At 39.3% G+C, this 17,719-nt stretch overlaps 1 protein-coding gene across 1 annotated transcript; it reads right to left on the minus strand.

Annotated features, from left to right (window-relative positions):
- Window positions 1-979: 979 nt before the first annotated feature.
- Window positions 980-17,311, minus strand: lmx1al (LIM homeobox transcription factor 1, alpha-like). The gene is made up of 9 exons (XM_053339222.1): window positions 17,268-17,311; window positions 15,009-15,097; window positions 14,018-14,207; window positions 2,754-2,986; window positions 2,329-2,492; window positions 2,105-2,182; window positions 1,890-2,010; window positions 1,629-1,784; window positions 980-1,137 (listed from the first exon to the last, which is right to left on the minus strand). The coding sequence occupies exons 1-9, from the start codon at window positions 17,309-17,311 to the stop codon at window positions 980-982; spliced, it is 1,233 nt and encodes a 410-aa protein (XP_053195197.1).
- Window positions 17,312-17,719: the final 408 nt, after the last annotated feature.

A 17,719-nucleotide genomic window follows, 5' to 3' on the forward strand; every position in this document is an offset into this window, starting at 1 on the left:
TGTGCCCAGTGTCCTAAGTGTTGGGCAATATAGATCCATTGGTTGTTGTTTGCTGTTAGTGCTGCTTCTTGGTGATTACATTATAAAAGAAAAGGGAAAGCTAAAGCAGTAATCCTTTGTACAACCCTGTTTCCGTATAAGGCTCTTCTTATGACCCTGTAGTGTTGTCTAAAAAATGTGATTACTCTTTTGGTCCGCATTATACCTGTCATGCATTGCATTACTAAAAACTAAGTATGTAGTAATAATATCATTCTATGTGAAGGTTCACTTCAAATTTGTCTTCCCAGTCAACGTTCTTGAAATCATTGGGCAAGTTAAAATGTAATCCTATCCAGTACAATATCCTGAGTTACGGCTCAGGTTACATAAACATACACACTAACCTGAGAGCAAAATTGTACTCCAATCCATATACAGTATTGTATACGCTGCAGTCTTTCACACACAATAACTAAGCACTGTTCCTGTCAAAAGTGTTATGTAATATACTCATTTAATTTAGATCCTCAGCTGCTCATAAGATGTGCCAAGGCTCCTAGCACGTAACTTGATTGATGAATTCACTTTCAACAACCAATTATCAGCTGTAATTCATGATATACATATCAATATGTGTCTTTTGTTTTGTTTTTTTTGTTTAAAAGTGCCATGTAACTCATTCATTTCATTGAACATTACATAAATACAACAGGAGAAACTTAAGTCCTTTTACATATCTTGGACATTTACAGTGTCTGTATTTCCAGCATGTGATTCTTATCTAAGAAAGATGATGGGAACATTATGCTAATCTGCTGCAAAGTGGTATTATTTGTATGATTGACTTGTGATGATTTTTGTCTGTGATAAGGGGGTGTTTGGGTGTAGGCTGTTTCATGGAGAGTGGTCCCACAGGCATGTTGATGGACAGACTCCATTAGCTGCATCTCTGAGGTGAGAGGTGGGAGAGGAGGGGGAGGGTGAGAGTTTATAAGGGTCAGGAGGTGAAGTAGGAGTTCTGCATGGAGTAGAGACGGTCAATGGGGTTTCCCACTCGCCCTGGCAGGAGGCCACCTTCCCCTGTTGCTAGGAGGCAGTCGCCAAGGTGACCAAGGCTTCCATCGCTGTCTAGGTCATGAAACACTGTCTCTGAGTCTGCAATGAAAAAGAGTGAGAGCGTGCACAGCTGAAGTGGAGGGGTCTTTACTTAGTACACTCTACCAACCTCTACCAAACAGACAGTGAGTCAGCCCCATAATTTAATCTCAGCCTTTTCCTTACATCCCTACATCTGTTTTACAATTGGAAACAAGCAAAAGTAATTGTAATTCAATCTTCCCAGCACCTAATGCAGAATAATCCAACTGTTCTGAGTTGAAAATGCACAAGTTTTGGCTCTCACTGCACATTTTCCAAGGAAATAATGAAGAAAATATTGAGTATTGAGTGCAATTGTTTGACTATAGTGTACAAAGCCCCATTAAACTCAGTGGTTTGGCAGAAGGCTCAAACTTGAATACACAGGCTAACTTCCCATGACCTTGATTTGCAGTTTCCCCCTTTATGAGCATTAAGAGATGTTCGCAACATTTTTATTATGAAGTGACTGTTTCCTTTAAGCTTGCAGCTTTGACCTTCTGTCTTACCATAAGAGTGGATCTGCTCGTTGCTCAGCTGAGGCGGTGTAAGCCCATGTCGAAAAGGCTCCCCACCATAGATGTTGGGATCCAGAGTGAGTAGTTGCTGCCGTGGCAGCGAGGGATATCCCAGGATCCCATCCATGCCATGGGTACTAGAGCCATCTGTGTGGAGATGTGAATCACTTTAGACATACCATTTTGTAATCTGTTCTTCTAAAAGCTGCCAATTCTTCTTCTTTAATCCTTCATTTGTGTTGAAGTTCTTACCCTCACTGTCATCGTTGCTCTGGCGGCCCCCTCTACTTGGTCCTCTCCTGGTCCCTCCAAGCTGTTCTTGCTCCTGCTGCTGCTGCTGCTGTTGCTGTTGTCGCCGAGCTATCTTCTTCATCTGAGGCATAACAAGATATGAAAGTCAGTATGAAATTTCTCTGTGTTTTATCTGTGAGATTGAACATATCTTCAAGAAGTATGTGAAGTCTAACCTTGGCCCTCTGGTTTTGAAACCACACCTGCACGACTCGCACTGTCAGCCCAGTCTCAGCAGCCAGTGTCTCTCTCACCTACAGGTTAGAGTTTGATTTTTTTTTTTTAATGACCTTTATGTATCAAACATGGGTATATACTACTAGACCAACAAAGAACAATGAACTTTGTAAGGCAAGGGAGTATTTCCTGGCAGGCATTCCTATGGACAAGATCCACCCACCTTACGGCAAGGCTTAGCAGACACTTCAAAGGAGGCCTTGAACGCACGGCGCTGCTGTGTAGTCAAGATAGTGCGTGGTCGTTTTGAGCGCTTGTGCTCCTTGCCTTCGTCACCACCCTTCCCCCCACCAGAGCCCCCTCCACCGTCCTCATCCTCACTTTTCACTGAGCAAGGTAAGCAGACAAGAACAGCCAGAAGAGCCCATATGAGAAAGTACATCTAAATTCTGGGCAACAGAAGAGGAAGTATTTAACACTCATGTGGCTTCAGTTCAGTAAGTAGTGAAGCGCTGAAGAAGTAAAACATTTTCAGTATTGTGCCAGTGTGATTAAGGTTGATGAATGCATGAATGTAAAAGAAAGAAAGAAAAAACAACAACTTTTGAACTCAGGTCTAGTCAGTATGTAACAAACACACTACTTTACCTGATTCAGTTGGTGTGGGACTGATGGCAGCGAGCATTTCCCTCTCCTTCTCATAGTCCATGCGACAGAGCAGCTGGCCTTCTTTCAGCACAAACTCATCACCTCTCTGGAGCCGGCGTTCACACTCACAGCAGCTGAAGCAGCCCAGGTGGTACACCTGGCCTAGCACACGCATGATCAGTTCTGAACGTCCAATCACCTGCAGACAGGCGCTGCACTTCCTTACAAACAGCCTGGAGGTGCACAGAGAGACAGGTGGGCTTATTTGTGAGAGACACCTACATAAACTGTAAAACACGGCAATGATGGGAGTCAAGGAGTGCAACTATAAAGAAGGTAAGGTAATTAAAGATGGAGGCACAAACCATGAGCGCAGACACGTTTACCCTCAGCTCCAATGATTGTGGAGATTAGCATAGTCTCTTAATTAAAGGTCGTATAAACATTACCCAATTCACAGAGCAACAAGGTGAACATCTGCTGAGAGGAAGTAACAGTAGTCTACATTTTTACATTGTATTCTCTTTTCTCCCTCATGTCAGTAGGTGGCAGTAGTTAGCTTATGATAAGAGAGCTGCCTGTTGTGAGTCTTTCCCTTTTAATTCCATATGTGTTGAGATCTGTTTGATGGAGTGAACACCAGTCTATCCATATCCCACCCGCAATCTTAAAGCACTGATTTAGCATTATGAATAAAGCTTAATGCAAAGTCTTTCTCAGGTCCATTGCTTTTCCCCATGACCACTTTCCTCCTTTTGTCCCTCCGTCTCTCCTCCTGTGAGATCTTATAACCCTTCAGTTTCTCTTTCTGCCTTTACCGTCACTTCACATCCCTATTTTCATTCACAGACTCTAAGTCTCTACCATTAAATTCCTCTCAAATCCCTGCTCTCGCACTTGGTTTCCTCCCCCTCCCTCCCCAGCACTTTCTGCCAGCATTCCCAGTTCTCCCTCACGCCCTCCCAGCCTGCCTCCCCAGTTCACTGAAACTAATAAAGACAGGATTAATTAGATTGTTGTTTAAACAGTGCGATGGCCAGACAGACGCTGTAAACTCATAACCAGGGATTGGGGATAGCATGGGGTTAATCTCTCTCCTCTCACTTATGCACACTAAAACACACATAGACACACAAACATAGAAACTCTCTCTCACACACACATACACACATATAGACATACATGCACGCACACATGCAGGCATACACGCACAGACATTTGCACACACCCACACATCAAGTATCAGTATACCTAGTCTGATACTGGCTAGTTACCAATGTTCACCATACCAGAACCCATCATCATACTGGTGGCGCAACACACCTACAAGTATGCAGTATAGTTAAGTAGTATAGATAAATTGGATCATCAGAGTATCACTTCAACAGGAATATTCGCTAGGTAGTCAGAGCATATGGAAGAGAAAGATCTGTGGATAGAAATACAATATGGCACCAGAACAAAAACACAAAACCTGAAGAAGGAGAGAGGGAACATGGGAGGGGAGAGAACAGGGGGAGGAAGGGATGAAGACAGAAGTGTTGTCGCTCCCTGACTGAGTGATAGGAAGGTGTTGCTGCCCAAATCTGGAGTGTAAAGAAGGAGCCAGGTCTGCACATTAGAGCTCCTAATCTGTGATTCTGTCCCAAACGCAGCTGCTACGGCTAATCTTTCTCAATCCATCTGCCAAACGCTCCCCAAACTCCCCAAATGACAGTGTCGCTAACTTAACTTCATAACGCAAACACCAGTGTGCCTATAAGCAGCACTACATAGGTCTATTGTGACAGGCCCTTGTGTTCAAGCACATGTCGCTCAACCCATTTTCTTATAGTAATATTGCATAGCATTTTCAAGAGTCTTCCTCTGTAAACATTTCTTCAAGTATCCACATGTCAATCATGATATCTGGCATCTAACATGTATTTCATTTAAGACGACAATCCTCACACTTGCAGCCTCACCCTCCATCCAAATACACACTTCAACACCAAGTGTTTCCTTTCACTGGCTGTGAACAAAATACAACAGAATTGTCATAGGATTGCTTGACATAAGAGTGATGATGTTGGTGGTTAAGTCCCACAGTCCCTAATCGGGGTGTACACAGCACGGTAGGAATTTACTCAACATGGCAAATGAAGGCAACTTGGGGCAACTGCCACAGAGGGGGGTCTGTAAGTAGATCAGTCTAATCCCTCTAATAGAAGTATCATTCACACTGGCCCTGACCAGGGTGTAGCCTTCAATAAATCACTATGGACATAATGGTTAAAGAGAAGCCACATGAATGAGGCAGACCAAATTTATCTGGTCAAACACACCATTGCTCTCAGTATTCATGTTACAGAAGTTATAACTATCCCAGTATATCTAAATACATAATATTTGCACAATTACCCCAAAGAAATATCATATGCAGAGATGTTTGGATAATGATAATTTCTCATCAAGTTCAGTTTGTATAAGAGGCCATGGGTCTAAAACACAGATGTTCTTCCAAGTTCCAGTCGCCACTTGTAAATGAAAGAAGAAGCTTGTGTTTTTGATTATATTTTATGTTTGGTAAAAATACAGAACAAGGAAGACAACAATCAGTTTTATTACATTATGGCATGACCACAAAATATGTTTTTTTCACTAATACAGCAGCCATAATTTTGCTTGCATCAGGAATTCGTGGAGGAAAAGATTTTTGCATTACATTGACCTTTCTATTGCATTTAAATTTCCACAATTAAAAAAAGTAGAAATGAAATTAGAACCTAAACATTTGAAGTGTGAAGAAAAAGCCAAGCTGTGTACAAAGAAATTTTGAAGATGACTTAACTCTGGATCTACAAGGCTTTTTTATAATGACATGATGGAAGTAACAGTCGGTATGTGATACATACAGCATTATGATGAATTGACATGTAAGTGCAGACAGAAGTTAAGTTAGGCCTGAAGACAAAATCTTAGGGCCCTTGGCCGTGAGCTACTTCACGTTCATTGCCTGTGGATTTTGGAGGGGTTACGGGGCACGGCTAATTCCAAGCTCACTGATTATGAGATCAAATGTATACAAGCAGAAAAAGGTGATGTATTGTAAGTGGGGTGGTTAAAATCATTTCTTGCTTGCAGTATTTTATATCCTAGGCATACAAACAGAATAACAGAATCTTCATCATCTCCTTAAGCTGTGTCATGTGGCATTGTTTTGCCTGTGAGCTCTGACAAGCACGACATTGTCTGGACTGCAACACAATCATTTCATAAATATGAATGTGTCTCAGAGCGATTACAGTTGTTGTGCTTGCTTTTATAATTGATGAATATTTATGCAGGTACGTGTTTGCTTATACTGACTCTAGATTTCAATCTTCTCCCTTCATCAAGCTCAAATTTGAGCTTGGTCCTGCAACCAGAGCTTTCCAATTTTGATTACTTCCCCAAGATGCATTTCTCTCTTGAAACATGTAATATGCTGGGATATTCATGGTCTAACTTGTGATTGCCACATAGGTTATGTGTCCAGGATGACCATAATGTATATCATGCAAATGGGTGTTTACCCCTGCCCTGAGAATGAAAGTATATTCAAAGAACCATGTAATGGATGCAAAAACAGCCAATGATATGCAACAATCTTACTTTTAAGTTGTATTGTGTTTAGTATCCATTTCTCAGATGTGTGTGTAAGGGTGTGTGCATGAGTGTGTGCGCACTTTCAGCGGATATTGCTCTGTGAAGCAAAATGGCTCAGAGCCAAGGTTCAGTAATCACATCATCTCCTTTTATTAAATCTCCCTGCACTGCTTCTGTGTTATTAAAATCTCCCAGCATTCCCCACGATACTTGCTACCCCTGCCACCGCTCACTCACACACAGACACACACAGACACACACACACACACACACACACACACACACACACACACACACATATATATATAAATACATATATATAGTGCAGTCACACACATATGCACATGTGGGTATATATATAGTCACATAAACACAAATACGCACAGTTTGTGTAAACACAGATAAGGTGCCCGGGTACAAACATCAATAAAACACTGACAGATGCTGTCATTTGCGTGCCATATCATGCATCAATAAACTATACATCATAAACAGTCCTGCTCCCCAAAATTAGTAAATACCATGTAATCATTGTTATCTAATGTTCATAAGGGCCTTCATTGTATGGAACACATCTTCAGAGGCATTTCTGCACAAACCATCAGCCGATCTCACAGTTATACAGTTACATGTCATGACTCTCACTGTAAATGGTTCACACTGGTAATAACACCAGCTCTACATGAGAGCAGCACTGAAGCCTGAAATATTTAAAACTAAATTTAAAGTACCTGTGTAAAGTAACATTTAAAAGGCTGCATGATGTGCAATGTCTGCATGATATGTGTCTGTGGGTGTGTGCGATGTACACCTGATGCTACCAAGAATGAATGCTATGTGTGAGGATATAGCCTAGATGTGTGTTTGTGTGTGCATGAGGGAGTGGGTGTGTGTGTGTGTGTGTTAGTTTAGATAATCCCCAGGCCACCAGAACGCAATATCCTGTCTGCCCGTTTCTCATTTCCTGTCTGTCTCTGGCGGAGCGGGAAGCAGTGGGGAGGGGAAGACGGGGGACAGCGGGACCCGTTGCCCCAGAAACAGGAGATACAGCCGGTCGATTTGAGAAAAGTCTACGCCGATCTCCCTATCTCTCCCTCTCTAGTGCGACCCCCTATTCTCTCTCTCTCTCTCTCTCTCTCTCCCTCTTTTTTCCCTCTTCCTCTCTGCTTTTATTATCTCAGATTTAATAAAGCCAAGGCGAGCAGCTTGTTCTGCCATGAAACATTTATTAGCTGTCTGTTATAAAATTGTTGTGGGGGAGGAAAGATGATGGGGTCTCATCTCACATTATGCAAAAACAGTGGCAATATCACCCCCCCCCCTCCAACCCCCCCCCCCCCCCCCCCCCCCCACCACACACACACACACACCTAGACGAACCTCAACCCCCCCAACCCCGGGGCTGTTCCCTCCCTAAAACTCTTGGGCACCTTATCCTTACCTTCTTTATCCCATCTCTAGCACTTTCTCTATCACTGAGATTTTCCCCTGATGTTCTTTCATTTATACCTTGAAATCTTACTGTTCTTCAACAGCACACCATCACAACACAACACTCCCACATCCCCACTTTTCTTTCCTCTGGCACACCTCCACACATCATCTGTTGAGCTAATGTATGACTCCTGGGTAAGGGAGGAGTGTTAGAACATTTCAGAACTGCATTGGGATTTATGTATATAGCACAATCCTGAGCTGTCAGTGCAGCCATGGTTCACCTAAACTCACACTGAGCTAGGGCTGCAACTTATGATTATTATCATTATCAATTAATCTTTTTCCCAATTAATTGATTACTTGGTTGGTCCAGTGTCAGAAAATGGTGACAACTGTCAGTCAATGTTTCCCAGTGCCTACGATGTCCTCAGATGTCTTGTCCCAACAAACAATCCACAAATCTAAGATATTTAGTTAAATATCATACAGGACTAAAAAAACAAACAAACAAACAAAACCCAGAAATATTCACATTGGAGAATCTCTAATCATTTGGAAATGTACTTTTAAAAATTGAATAAAAAATGAATTGAATATAAAATAATTGGTGCAGTTCTACACTGAAACACAAACTTTACTTTTACTTGTTGACTCATTATATAGGCAGAAATGTTATTTCAAGATAGGCTTACTAAAATTAATTTAGAAATAAAAGAAAAAAACATGTTTTCTTACTTATCACTGATGGTTTCTTCTTGCTACGCATATGGTAAATAGATCTCAGTTTCTCAGATTTCTGCTGCCATCCCAATGATATTGTGTCTCAGGACACATTGCTGCTAATTTAAATTAAAAAGTTATGTAATTTGTAAATGTACTTTTTCATTGCTGTGAGCATCACAAACAAAATTACACTTGCCTACGCCTCCTGTACAATCACACAGGCAAATAAAACCTGCAAGAGACACCAGTAACTATAAATACTATAAGTTCTTGTTTTAAGTTTCATTTCAAAAGCTGACATACCTTTTAAATCAATGGTAGCATCAGTATCCAGACTTACTGCATTAAAGATAATTTGTATGACATTCATTCGTCACTCAGAGTTTAGGTGCTAGCTGACAGGGACGAGAGCTTGTTGTCCCTCTGATGTGTCATTGCGTAATTCTTTCTAACAGTATTTCCCTACAGCCCAGTGTCAGGCCTGTCATCACAGGACAGCCAGAGAACGCCGGGTAATTAGCACTGTACCCAATCAGCCTCCCCCTCTCCCCCTCCTCCTCCCATTCCCATCCCGAGACACAAAGAGGCACTGAGGGTGGTGGTAGTGTTGGGGGGGTGGGGGTGGGCGATTAAGAGAAAACAAGGGATAATCGGGGAGATAAACTGTTTGGTGTCATCGCTGCTATCAATCTCAACGAAAAGGAAATGAGGTTTGGAATAGAGAAATATTATTACAAAGCAGACAGTGATGAATGAGGTAACGGATAGAGAGACAGCGAGAGGGATGGTGGGTAAGGTGGGGGTATGGAGGGGAAAAGGATGCATGTATCTATCCTTGGTCTCAGTGTTTTAGAGCAGTAAGACTCAGAAGTTATCTCACATAAATGCACAGTAACCTGATGAGAGACTATGCCAGGATGTTGCTGTTAGACTCACATAAAGCCACTCAGTCAGCAGAGGGAGATTCCATAACTATGGCGGCAGGGTCTCCCTCTCTCTCCGTATGGAGAGACCGAGTTTGTAAACCTAGATGTAGTCTTCATGCCCTCCACCCCACAGAGTGAGGTATTAAAGCCAAGGTTTAGTGAATATCCACCCCGGTGACCTGTTTTTCACACTGCTGAAGCTGCCTTTATGGAGCTTACAAGGGAGCTTGCAGGCTCCGCACAGCCAGGCTACCCTTCATTCTGTCTGGGCTCAGCACTATTGACCAGGGAACACTGGCCTTATACTGCTCAGTTTGGCAAGGAACCATAATGTTGACCCAGTGTGTGAAAGACTACGACTATGTGTAAAAAGTGCATGTAGAGTACTGAAGGTTGTAGAAATTACTCATGCATGTCCATCTGCTAATCAGCCGCTTATGTTTTCAAGCAGAATGATATTTAATAATCTAAACTTTTTTATTTAAAATAAATGTTTTTAATTTACAGTTTAATACTTGTGCTTGGTGCTTTGCTTTTGATTGCTTTGTCTAAAAATCGTAAATTTCCTCCATGGTTAATTTAAACATTAACAACACTGTTGCTCATTAATACCCGGCTAATGTTGCTGGTTCATTAAATATTTTCCATCCACACTCTTATTATTCTGCCCGGCTTGTTGTTAAGAGTGATGCATTGTCCTTAAAAACATACTGATGGCACTTCAGAGTGTAGAGAGAGGTCTTGCCTCAAAATTATTCTAAAGCTTCTTGCTGAACATCTGGTCCATTACATGATCAAGTTCCAGAGAATTTCTTGAGAATTCAAAACAAAAATAAATCCACAAGATGCACTTGAGTTTATGGCGTCTAAATCCCCTCATTTCCATAACAGATTGAGACAAAAAACTCAAGACTGGCGGCATACCTCCTGTTTTTATATGGATAATGCATGACTTGATATTAGCAGAATAGTAGTATAGATATGAGAGAGAGATGATCAATTATTAATTACTTGAAGACTAAAAAAATCACAGCAGTCCATTTAAAGTATATTTAAAGCAACATTTTCTTCAAAATCTTGAAACATCCAAAATCTTAAATGTACTTAAGCCCCAAGGCTATATAGCTCAGATAACTAAAGGTGGGGGATGGGTCACATTTAAAAATTAGATTAGGTTTCTCATTTTAAGTGATGCTTTTCTTTTTATCCCCGCCTTTACAGAATATATTAGATCTAAAAGAAGTCTGCGATTTTTATCCTCCTAAACACATCTTGCATTTATTTTCTAATTCAGGATTATCTTTGGAGATGGAAAACTACAGAAAAGGACTTTGAACAGATGAGCAGAGTAGCTGCACTGTAAAATTAGTACAGTGTGGCCTTTAGCTCATACTGAGGGAGAGTCAGGGAGGAGAGGTCTGCCTGTCTGTGTGTGCTGGGTGATGTAATCAAAGCAAGGGATAAATTAAAAAATATTTGGACAAGCCACAGATACCACATGGGGGAGACGTGGAAAATAACTCGACATGAGTTAGAAAAGCCTAGAAGATGCTATTTTACCATCCATGTATACATTTCATCTACACATGCATACAAATACAAAAGTAATTTGATTAATTGAATACCTGGAAAATATAAATCTGTGTAAATTGGCACCATGCAGTTTATCTACCTCTGCCTCTTTCAACCAACTAAAATGGCACCAGGCTTCAAGTAGATAATAGATACACAAATGGCCCTGAAATTCTTATGCATGAATTAAATTCTTTGACTTGGTTATCTGTTACAATGCACACACCTGCTCTAGATGAGGGAGGAGTGTGTAGTGTAAGGCGCTGATGGACAGACTGCAGGGAAAACAGGGAGACATTGTTGCTGATCCGCTGAAGGTCACAAGCAGTACAGTGTGCCAAGTCTGGCATCGACTCACACAACAAGGCAACTATCCATATGCAATGTATAGGGGACTAAATCAACACCACAGTGAATGAGCCTCTGACTATTAATTTGGATCTGCAATGACGGTCATTACACGAGGAGAGCAAATACGCTTTTTCATTCCATCATCGAAAATGAACCGGGTGTTTCATTTATGATAAGCTATTGCCTCAATGATTACCACTCATTTTTTTCAGATAAACGTCACAATGGGACTTTCAGCAAGCCTCTGTGTGTTTGTGTGTGTGTCTGTCTGTGTGTGTGCGTGTGTGTGTGTGTGTGTGTGCATGCTCATGTGTCTTTCACTCTCTCTCTCCTCCAGATGTCAGGTACAGTGGGAGCTGCTGGATGCCGTCTGACACTTTTCAAAACAATGATAACAAGCTGCAGGCTCGTCCTTCAGCCTTCTACTCCTGGAGCTCCCACTGCAGGCATACCTGCTGACTACCACACACTCAACACACACACACCCAAACACACACATGATACAGCCTAAAAAATGACCACAGAGGTGAATCATCAAACAATGTTGTATGTGTAATGTTTTGTATGCTGTATAATGCATTACTATTAACCATGAAATAGCAGTATTAAGTGTTAGATTGTGAGTATAGACACAATTGGAATGGTCTTATGAATGAATTTATGAGTGGACAAACACATTTTAAAACAATCAACTACAAACAGCTGTCACTGACAAAAAATCTTGTTACAAATCTCAGAGAGGGAAAGGGGCTCCCAGGTGTCTCCATATGAGCCGCAATGTTCAATGAACCATTTGAAACTGACAACTCTATATATTCTATATGTTACAAAACTTAATTTAAGCAGTGTCACACTCACATTGAGTCAAATCTTCACATCCAATATTGATGTTTGGTGTTGAGAAATAAAACTATTTATATTAAGGAAAAGAGTTTCCACAAAAACCTCTTATTTGTTATGATGAACTTTTGGGGTTGACCTTGAATTGAAAGCATTTATTAAGTTACACTGAAAGCATTTTTTGGTTACATATGGGGGGTCAGGGAATGTGGGGGAGATTGACGTCAGCTGTAACTTTTATTTTAAATTATCTCAAGATTTCACTAAACATCTGTAAAGCTCGTATTCAGTACTTTTGAATTTGCAACTATGTTAATCTTCATCGCAAAACTTAGCAATGCTACAACTGATTCATATGAAAGTCATTTGTAGCATTGCAAAAAAAACTTGACACCTATTAATTTGCTCATTAACTGTCAATGTTGATTCAGTCTGAATAATATTGCACACTGCATAAATAAGGTGTCATCAGAAGTGGTTTAGTCTAGATTTTTACTAATTTATGCTCTTAGTAAGATAAACAAGCACAATTTTTGACATGTTTATTCATCAGTTTATCACATATTAAACCTCTAACTCTGACTTCCTAATTTTCTATTAAGTACTTTCTTTGACAAAGTCTTAATTGATTGACAAAGAAGGAAGTGGGTTCAGCGTATAACGTGTGTCACAGTTGACTGCAAAGTATCAGCTATGACAAATCACACATCCCCCTATACACCCCCTGACCACATTAGTATACAATGTTGAAAATGTCATATCAATTTCAAATTACTGTCATAAAAATTTGCCAGCTAACCAAAAAACACAGAGAGGATGAAGATGACTGCATTATGAGGCGCGCCTTGAAAACACAACTTAGTCTTTAAAATCTATGTGTGACTGATTGCTTCTTCTTGGCTTGAAAATGAAGTGTGAGGAGTGATGTCAGGAAATTATGGTTTTACAGCTGGAACAGCACCAATCCTGACACTGTTAATTGTGGATTGATTAGTTATAGTTATTAGTTATATTAGTCAAATGATCCAGAAGAGGTGGATGGGAAGGGAAGAAGGGGATTTGTTGAGGTCTACAGATTTATAGTTAAAAAAAAAAAAAAAAAGTTTTATTTTTTTCTCATGAGTTTGTAAATGGATTTGTGTTCATGTAGAAGTTGTGAATCAGGGTTAATTATCTTGTAGTATTATCTTTGGCTTGTATATGCTTATCAGTATGTTGTTGTATGTATGTATATATATATATATTTATGTATGGTTATAACTCAGTACATATATGTATCTCTTCTGTATTTGGATACATTTATACTGTATACTGCTAAAGTTGATCACACAAAAAAGATTGATTTGGGAAGTAAATGCATTTAACACATAAGGAAATATTCTGTGTGTTTTTTTTATTCCACTGCATTTATCTGATGGTTGTAGTTACTTTACAAAATGAAGATTTTAGAGATAATCCAAGACTGTGTCAGTGAGGGTGGACAAAAATCATGCGTGACTAAAATGATTGAACTTTTTGCAGATCGATGGTGCAGACATGCTTTCTTTTAAATTACTGGTACATTTTGATCAACCTATAGACGAGATTTAACTGATTTGAGAACAGAGTAAGTCTTCTTTGATTACATTATTCTATTATTTTAAGAGCAATTGAGTGCTTCTTCCATCGCTGCCCTGCTCTCATTGGAAGAACAACAAACAATGATTCGGACTTCAGTGTGTGTGTATGTGTGTGTATGTGTGTGTGTGTGTGTGTGTGTGTGTGTGTGTGTGTGTATTTTGCTCTTACTTCTCATAGTCGAGCTTGCAGTAGAGCAGGCGGTCCCTGCAGTAACAGGTCCCGGTGAGCGCGCTCAAACACACGGTGCACTTGACGCAGGTCTCGTGCCAGGAGCGCTCGTTCACGCGCAGCAGGAAGCGGTCGGCGATGGGAGAGTCGCACCCCGCACACACTTCACCCCCTCCCGTGTACTCCGGACCTGGAGGGGAGCAGGGCCCAAGCCAAGGTAATTAAAAGTACAAGGGGTCATGAGTCCAAGTCCCAGCGATGCAGCCCCCTTTCCCAAAATACAATTATGACTGAGTCTTTATTCCCCTTCACTGGTGTAAAAATACTGGGGGAGCACTATTCATTACTTTTCTTCAATATTTTTTCAGTATTTGGCACAGAACTGTTCCCTTCAACATGGCGGAAAAATGAAAGGCATCGTAACAGCACAATCTGCTGGGTGTTCAGTAAGTATAAATCCTCTTTTAGATACTTTAAATAAATTAGAAATGTTCTTGGAATATAAGCATAAATGTACTTTTGTGGAGCGTAAAGAGAGCATTGACAATTATTATTATTTTTTTTTATCATACTGACTTGAAAAACGTCTTACAACTATTATAATGTTGTTTTAAATCTTCTTCTTTAATATAATTCATCTTTACGTTATGTTTATTTATGTTGTGGTTTTATTTTCTTGTATGGTGTCTCTAACATTCAAATAATATTTTCTAGGTTGCTAATTTTGTCACAGACCAACGTGATTGTGTATTGCTGTAGGGATTCATTTATTTTATAATATTTAGCGAGGTTACAGTGCTGATCTACTCATATGATATTTCTTCTTCATAGTATAATATTAGCGCTCTTGTTTGATTTGTAGTTATTTTTTCTTCTTTTGGTGTCCTGATATTTCTGCACAGGTAGGTATAGGCTATAGAAAGGCCCACATTTTTGATGGAGAGTTTATTTCCTCTGAGGCCTCGTGCAACAAATAGTGCGTTTCACTCACCAAAAGGCGTTGAGGATGGAGGCTGCTGCAGACAGGACTGCTGGCTCTCCTCCGTTTTCATCCCTTCTCTCCTTCCCTCAGTGTGGCCGCTACACAGAGAAACAATTCAAATGTGTTTCTGTCAAAGAAATCAGATGAACCACTGCAGCATTTGAACATGAGGAAATGTATAAGACAAAGTAAATATTGATACACAGGAAGAGGAAGAGGAAGACCAGTCACATTTCTGCAACATTTAAAATTATAACAATATAGATAGCCTACAAAACTAGACTGAATTTTCTCTCTCTCTCTCTCTCTCTCTCTCTCTCTCTCTCTCTCTCTCTCTCTCTCTCTCTCTCTCTCTCTCTCTCTCTCTCTCTCTCTCTCTCTCACACACACACACACACAGTTTGGACTTAATTAATTCAAGTTCATAAAAGCAGAAATCACAAGGATAAAAAAGAAAAACGACGCACATCTGAGAATTTAATGCAAATCCAAATTAAAGGTATTATATATGATCATCAAACATCAATTACGCCAATTATTTAAACTTTGATTTAGGTTCAAATTAGGCTACAGTAATTGACAACAAATCTAATCAGCTAATATTTTACTTATTTTATGTCTGACCTTAAATATCTCTCACATAGTAGAATGAATAAATAACTAACTAAATAAACACACGTTTTTAAGTAAATGATATAAAAATGCCCCAAATGACTTAGGCCTATTTTCTCATACAAACAGATATTTATATATATTTGTGATCATTTCAGTGTATTTTTAAACATTTTTGTGTTGGAATAAATATGAAAATATATACATATGTCTTCTAAGAATTGCATTGAGTAATTGAATTATATTAATTAGTTGTTCTGATTTGTACGATTGTTCCATTGGAGTAAAACAAGTTATGATGGAAGAAGCATAAAAAGACGTTTACAGAATTTTAGATCATACAAAATGAATTTTAAAGATGGACAAATGCAGAGAAAAATAAAAAAGGAAATGAGAAAATGTTCACGAATAATCTTTTTTTTTTTTTTTTGGTTGCAAGCATCTTAAATTGTGTAGATTGTTTACAGTTGCCTTTAGATAATGTGGCATTTTAGGCTCTCCATATTAATATTATAATATTTATAGCTTATATTCCAATTAGATGTTAAATTTGATTTAGATTTTTTTTATTATGATATTGAAGGAGATGTGAAGAGGATACTCTAATTTTTACAATAGCTTTTTACTACAGAGAGGCCTGCACGGTGATTTGTAGTAAATATAAATAGGTTATTGAATATTGGCGCACAGCTACAGAAAATGAAGTAATGAAATAAAACAAATGAATTATGTAAATACAACTAATCTGATTTGGTGTTTTGCCTAACTGCAGGCTGAATACATTACGGACACATTTGTGTAATGCATCGATAATTACATGTTGATACTAACAGCCTGACACTCACACAATGAATACAAAAATAGTTTTATTTATGTATTTATTTATTTTTTTAAATCATTAACTTTCCCACTGTTCACCTGGAGCTACAATTGGGCTAAAGAAATATCATTGTTTCATTAAATGAAGATCAATATTGTTTAATGATTGACGTTTAATGACGTTGATGCCAAAACACAGCGCAAAGGTAAAACATGGACATTCAGGGAAGAAGATCTTTCTTAATATAGTCCAGTTAAAAGCTTAGTTCAAAAACCTGTTAAATGACTAGGATTTCCCAGGATTGTGTTTGAAAAGTATGAAAAGAAGCCCCAAACAACAAAATCATGACAAACTTGAGTACCTCACTGTTTGGATGTCATTACTTCACTTATAAAACAGCTGTAACCTATTGATAATTAGTTAGTTTTTATTATTATTATCATTATTATTATTATTATTATTTATTTATTTATTTATTTTTTAATTATTATTATCCACGGTAAGCAGATGCTTATCCTCCACCCAAAGCAATATATTTAATAGTGAACCACCGACTCAAACCTGACCTGTTAGAAATTGGCTCTATATGATCTTTCTAGTTGGATGAACATAACAAGTCAAAGACCATAACTTATCAGATAGCAAGGTCACTGTGACTCCATGGTTTTACCTGCGCATTTCTAACTAAACGTGCCAAATAACATTAGAGCTAACTAGGTGCCACTGTAGGAATAAGAAACACAATTCAAGAAGAAAGAATCATTCATTTTCATGCAGAAAAATAATATTTGGAAATAATGTATCTGACAACCTGTTCCTGAGTTGCGGAGTCTTACCTTGAGGTGAAACACACTCCTCCTGAAATCTCGGTTGGCAACATTAAAAACTGGAGAAACTTTCGGATAGCAAAACGAACAGAGGCGTTTTTGCAGACTTGTTCACCTGTACCTCACAGTCCGGCGCGCATGTTGCCTACGGTAAAAATCCAAATACCATGATGACCCAAAACTATTGTCTATTGTCTCCTCCTGTTTTCACCGCCAGCCGTGTGTGCGCTCTGACTTGTTTTGTGCGTAAAAAGGCGCAGAGGGAGGAGATGGACAGACAGAGAGGGAGGGAGAAGGTGCGGGAGATGATGAGGGGAAGATGAGCGATGATGCAGCCTATTGATAATTCAGATGAGGATGATTTTTTTTTTTGCATTCGTGTTCGAGGTTAGACGGAGACTTTAATGGCGCAGTTCATATGTGAAAGGACATGGGGTGAGACATTGTTTACTTGGAGTTCG

This window comes from Scomber japonicus, chromosome 18, assembly GCF_027409825.1.
Source record: "Scomber japonicus isolate fScoJap1 chromosome 18, fScoJap1.pri, whole genome shotgun sequence".
NCBI lineage: Eukaryota > Metazoa > Chordata > Actinopteri > Scombriformes > Scombridae > Scomber > Scomber japonicus.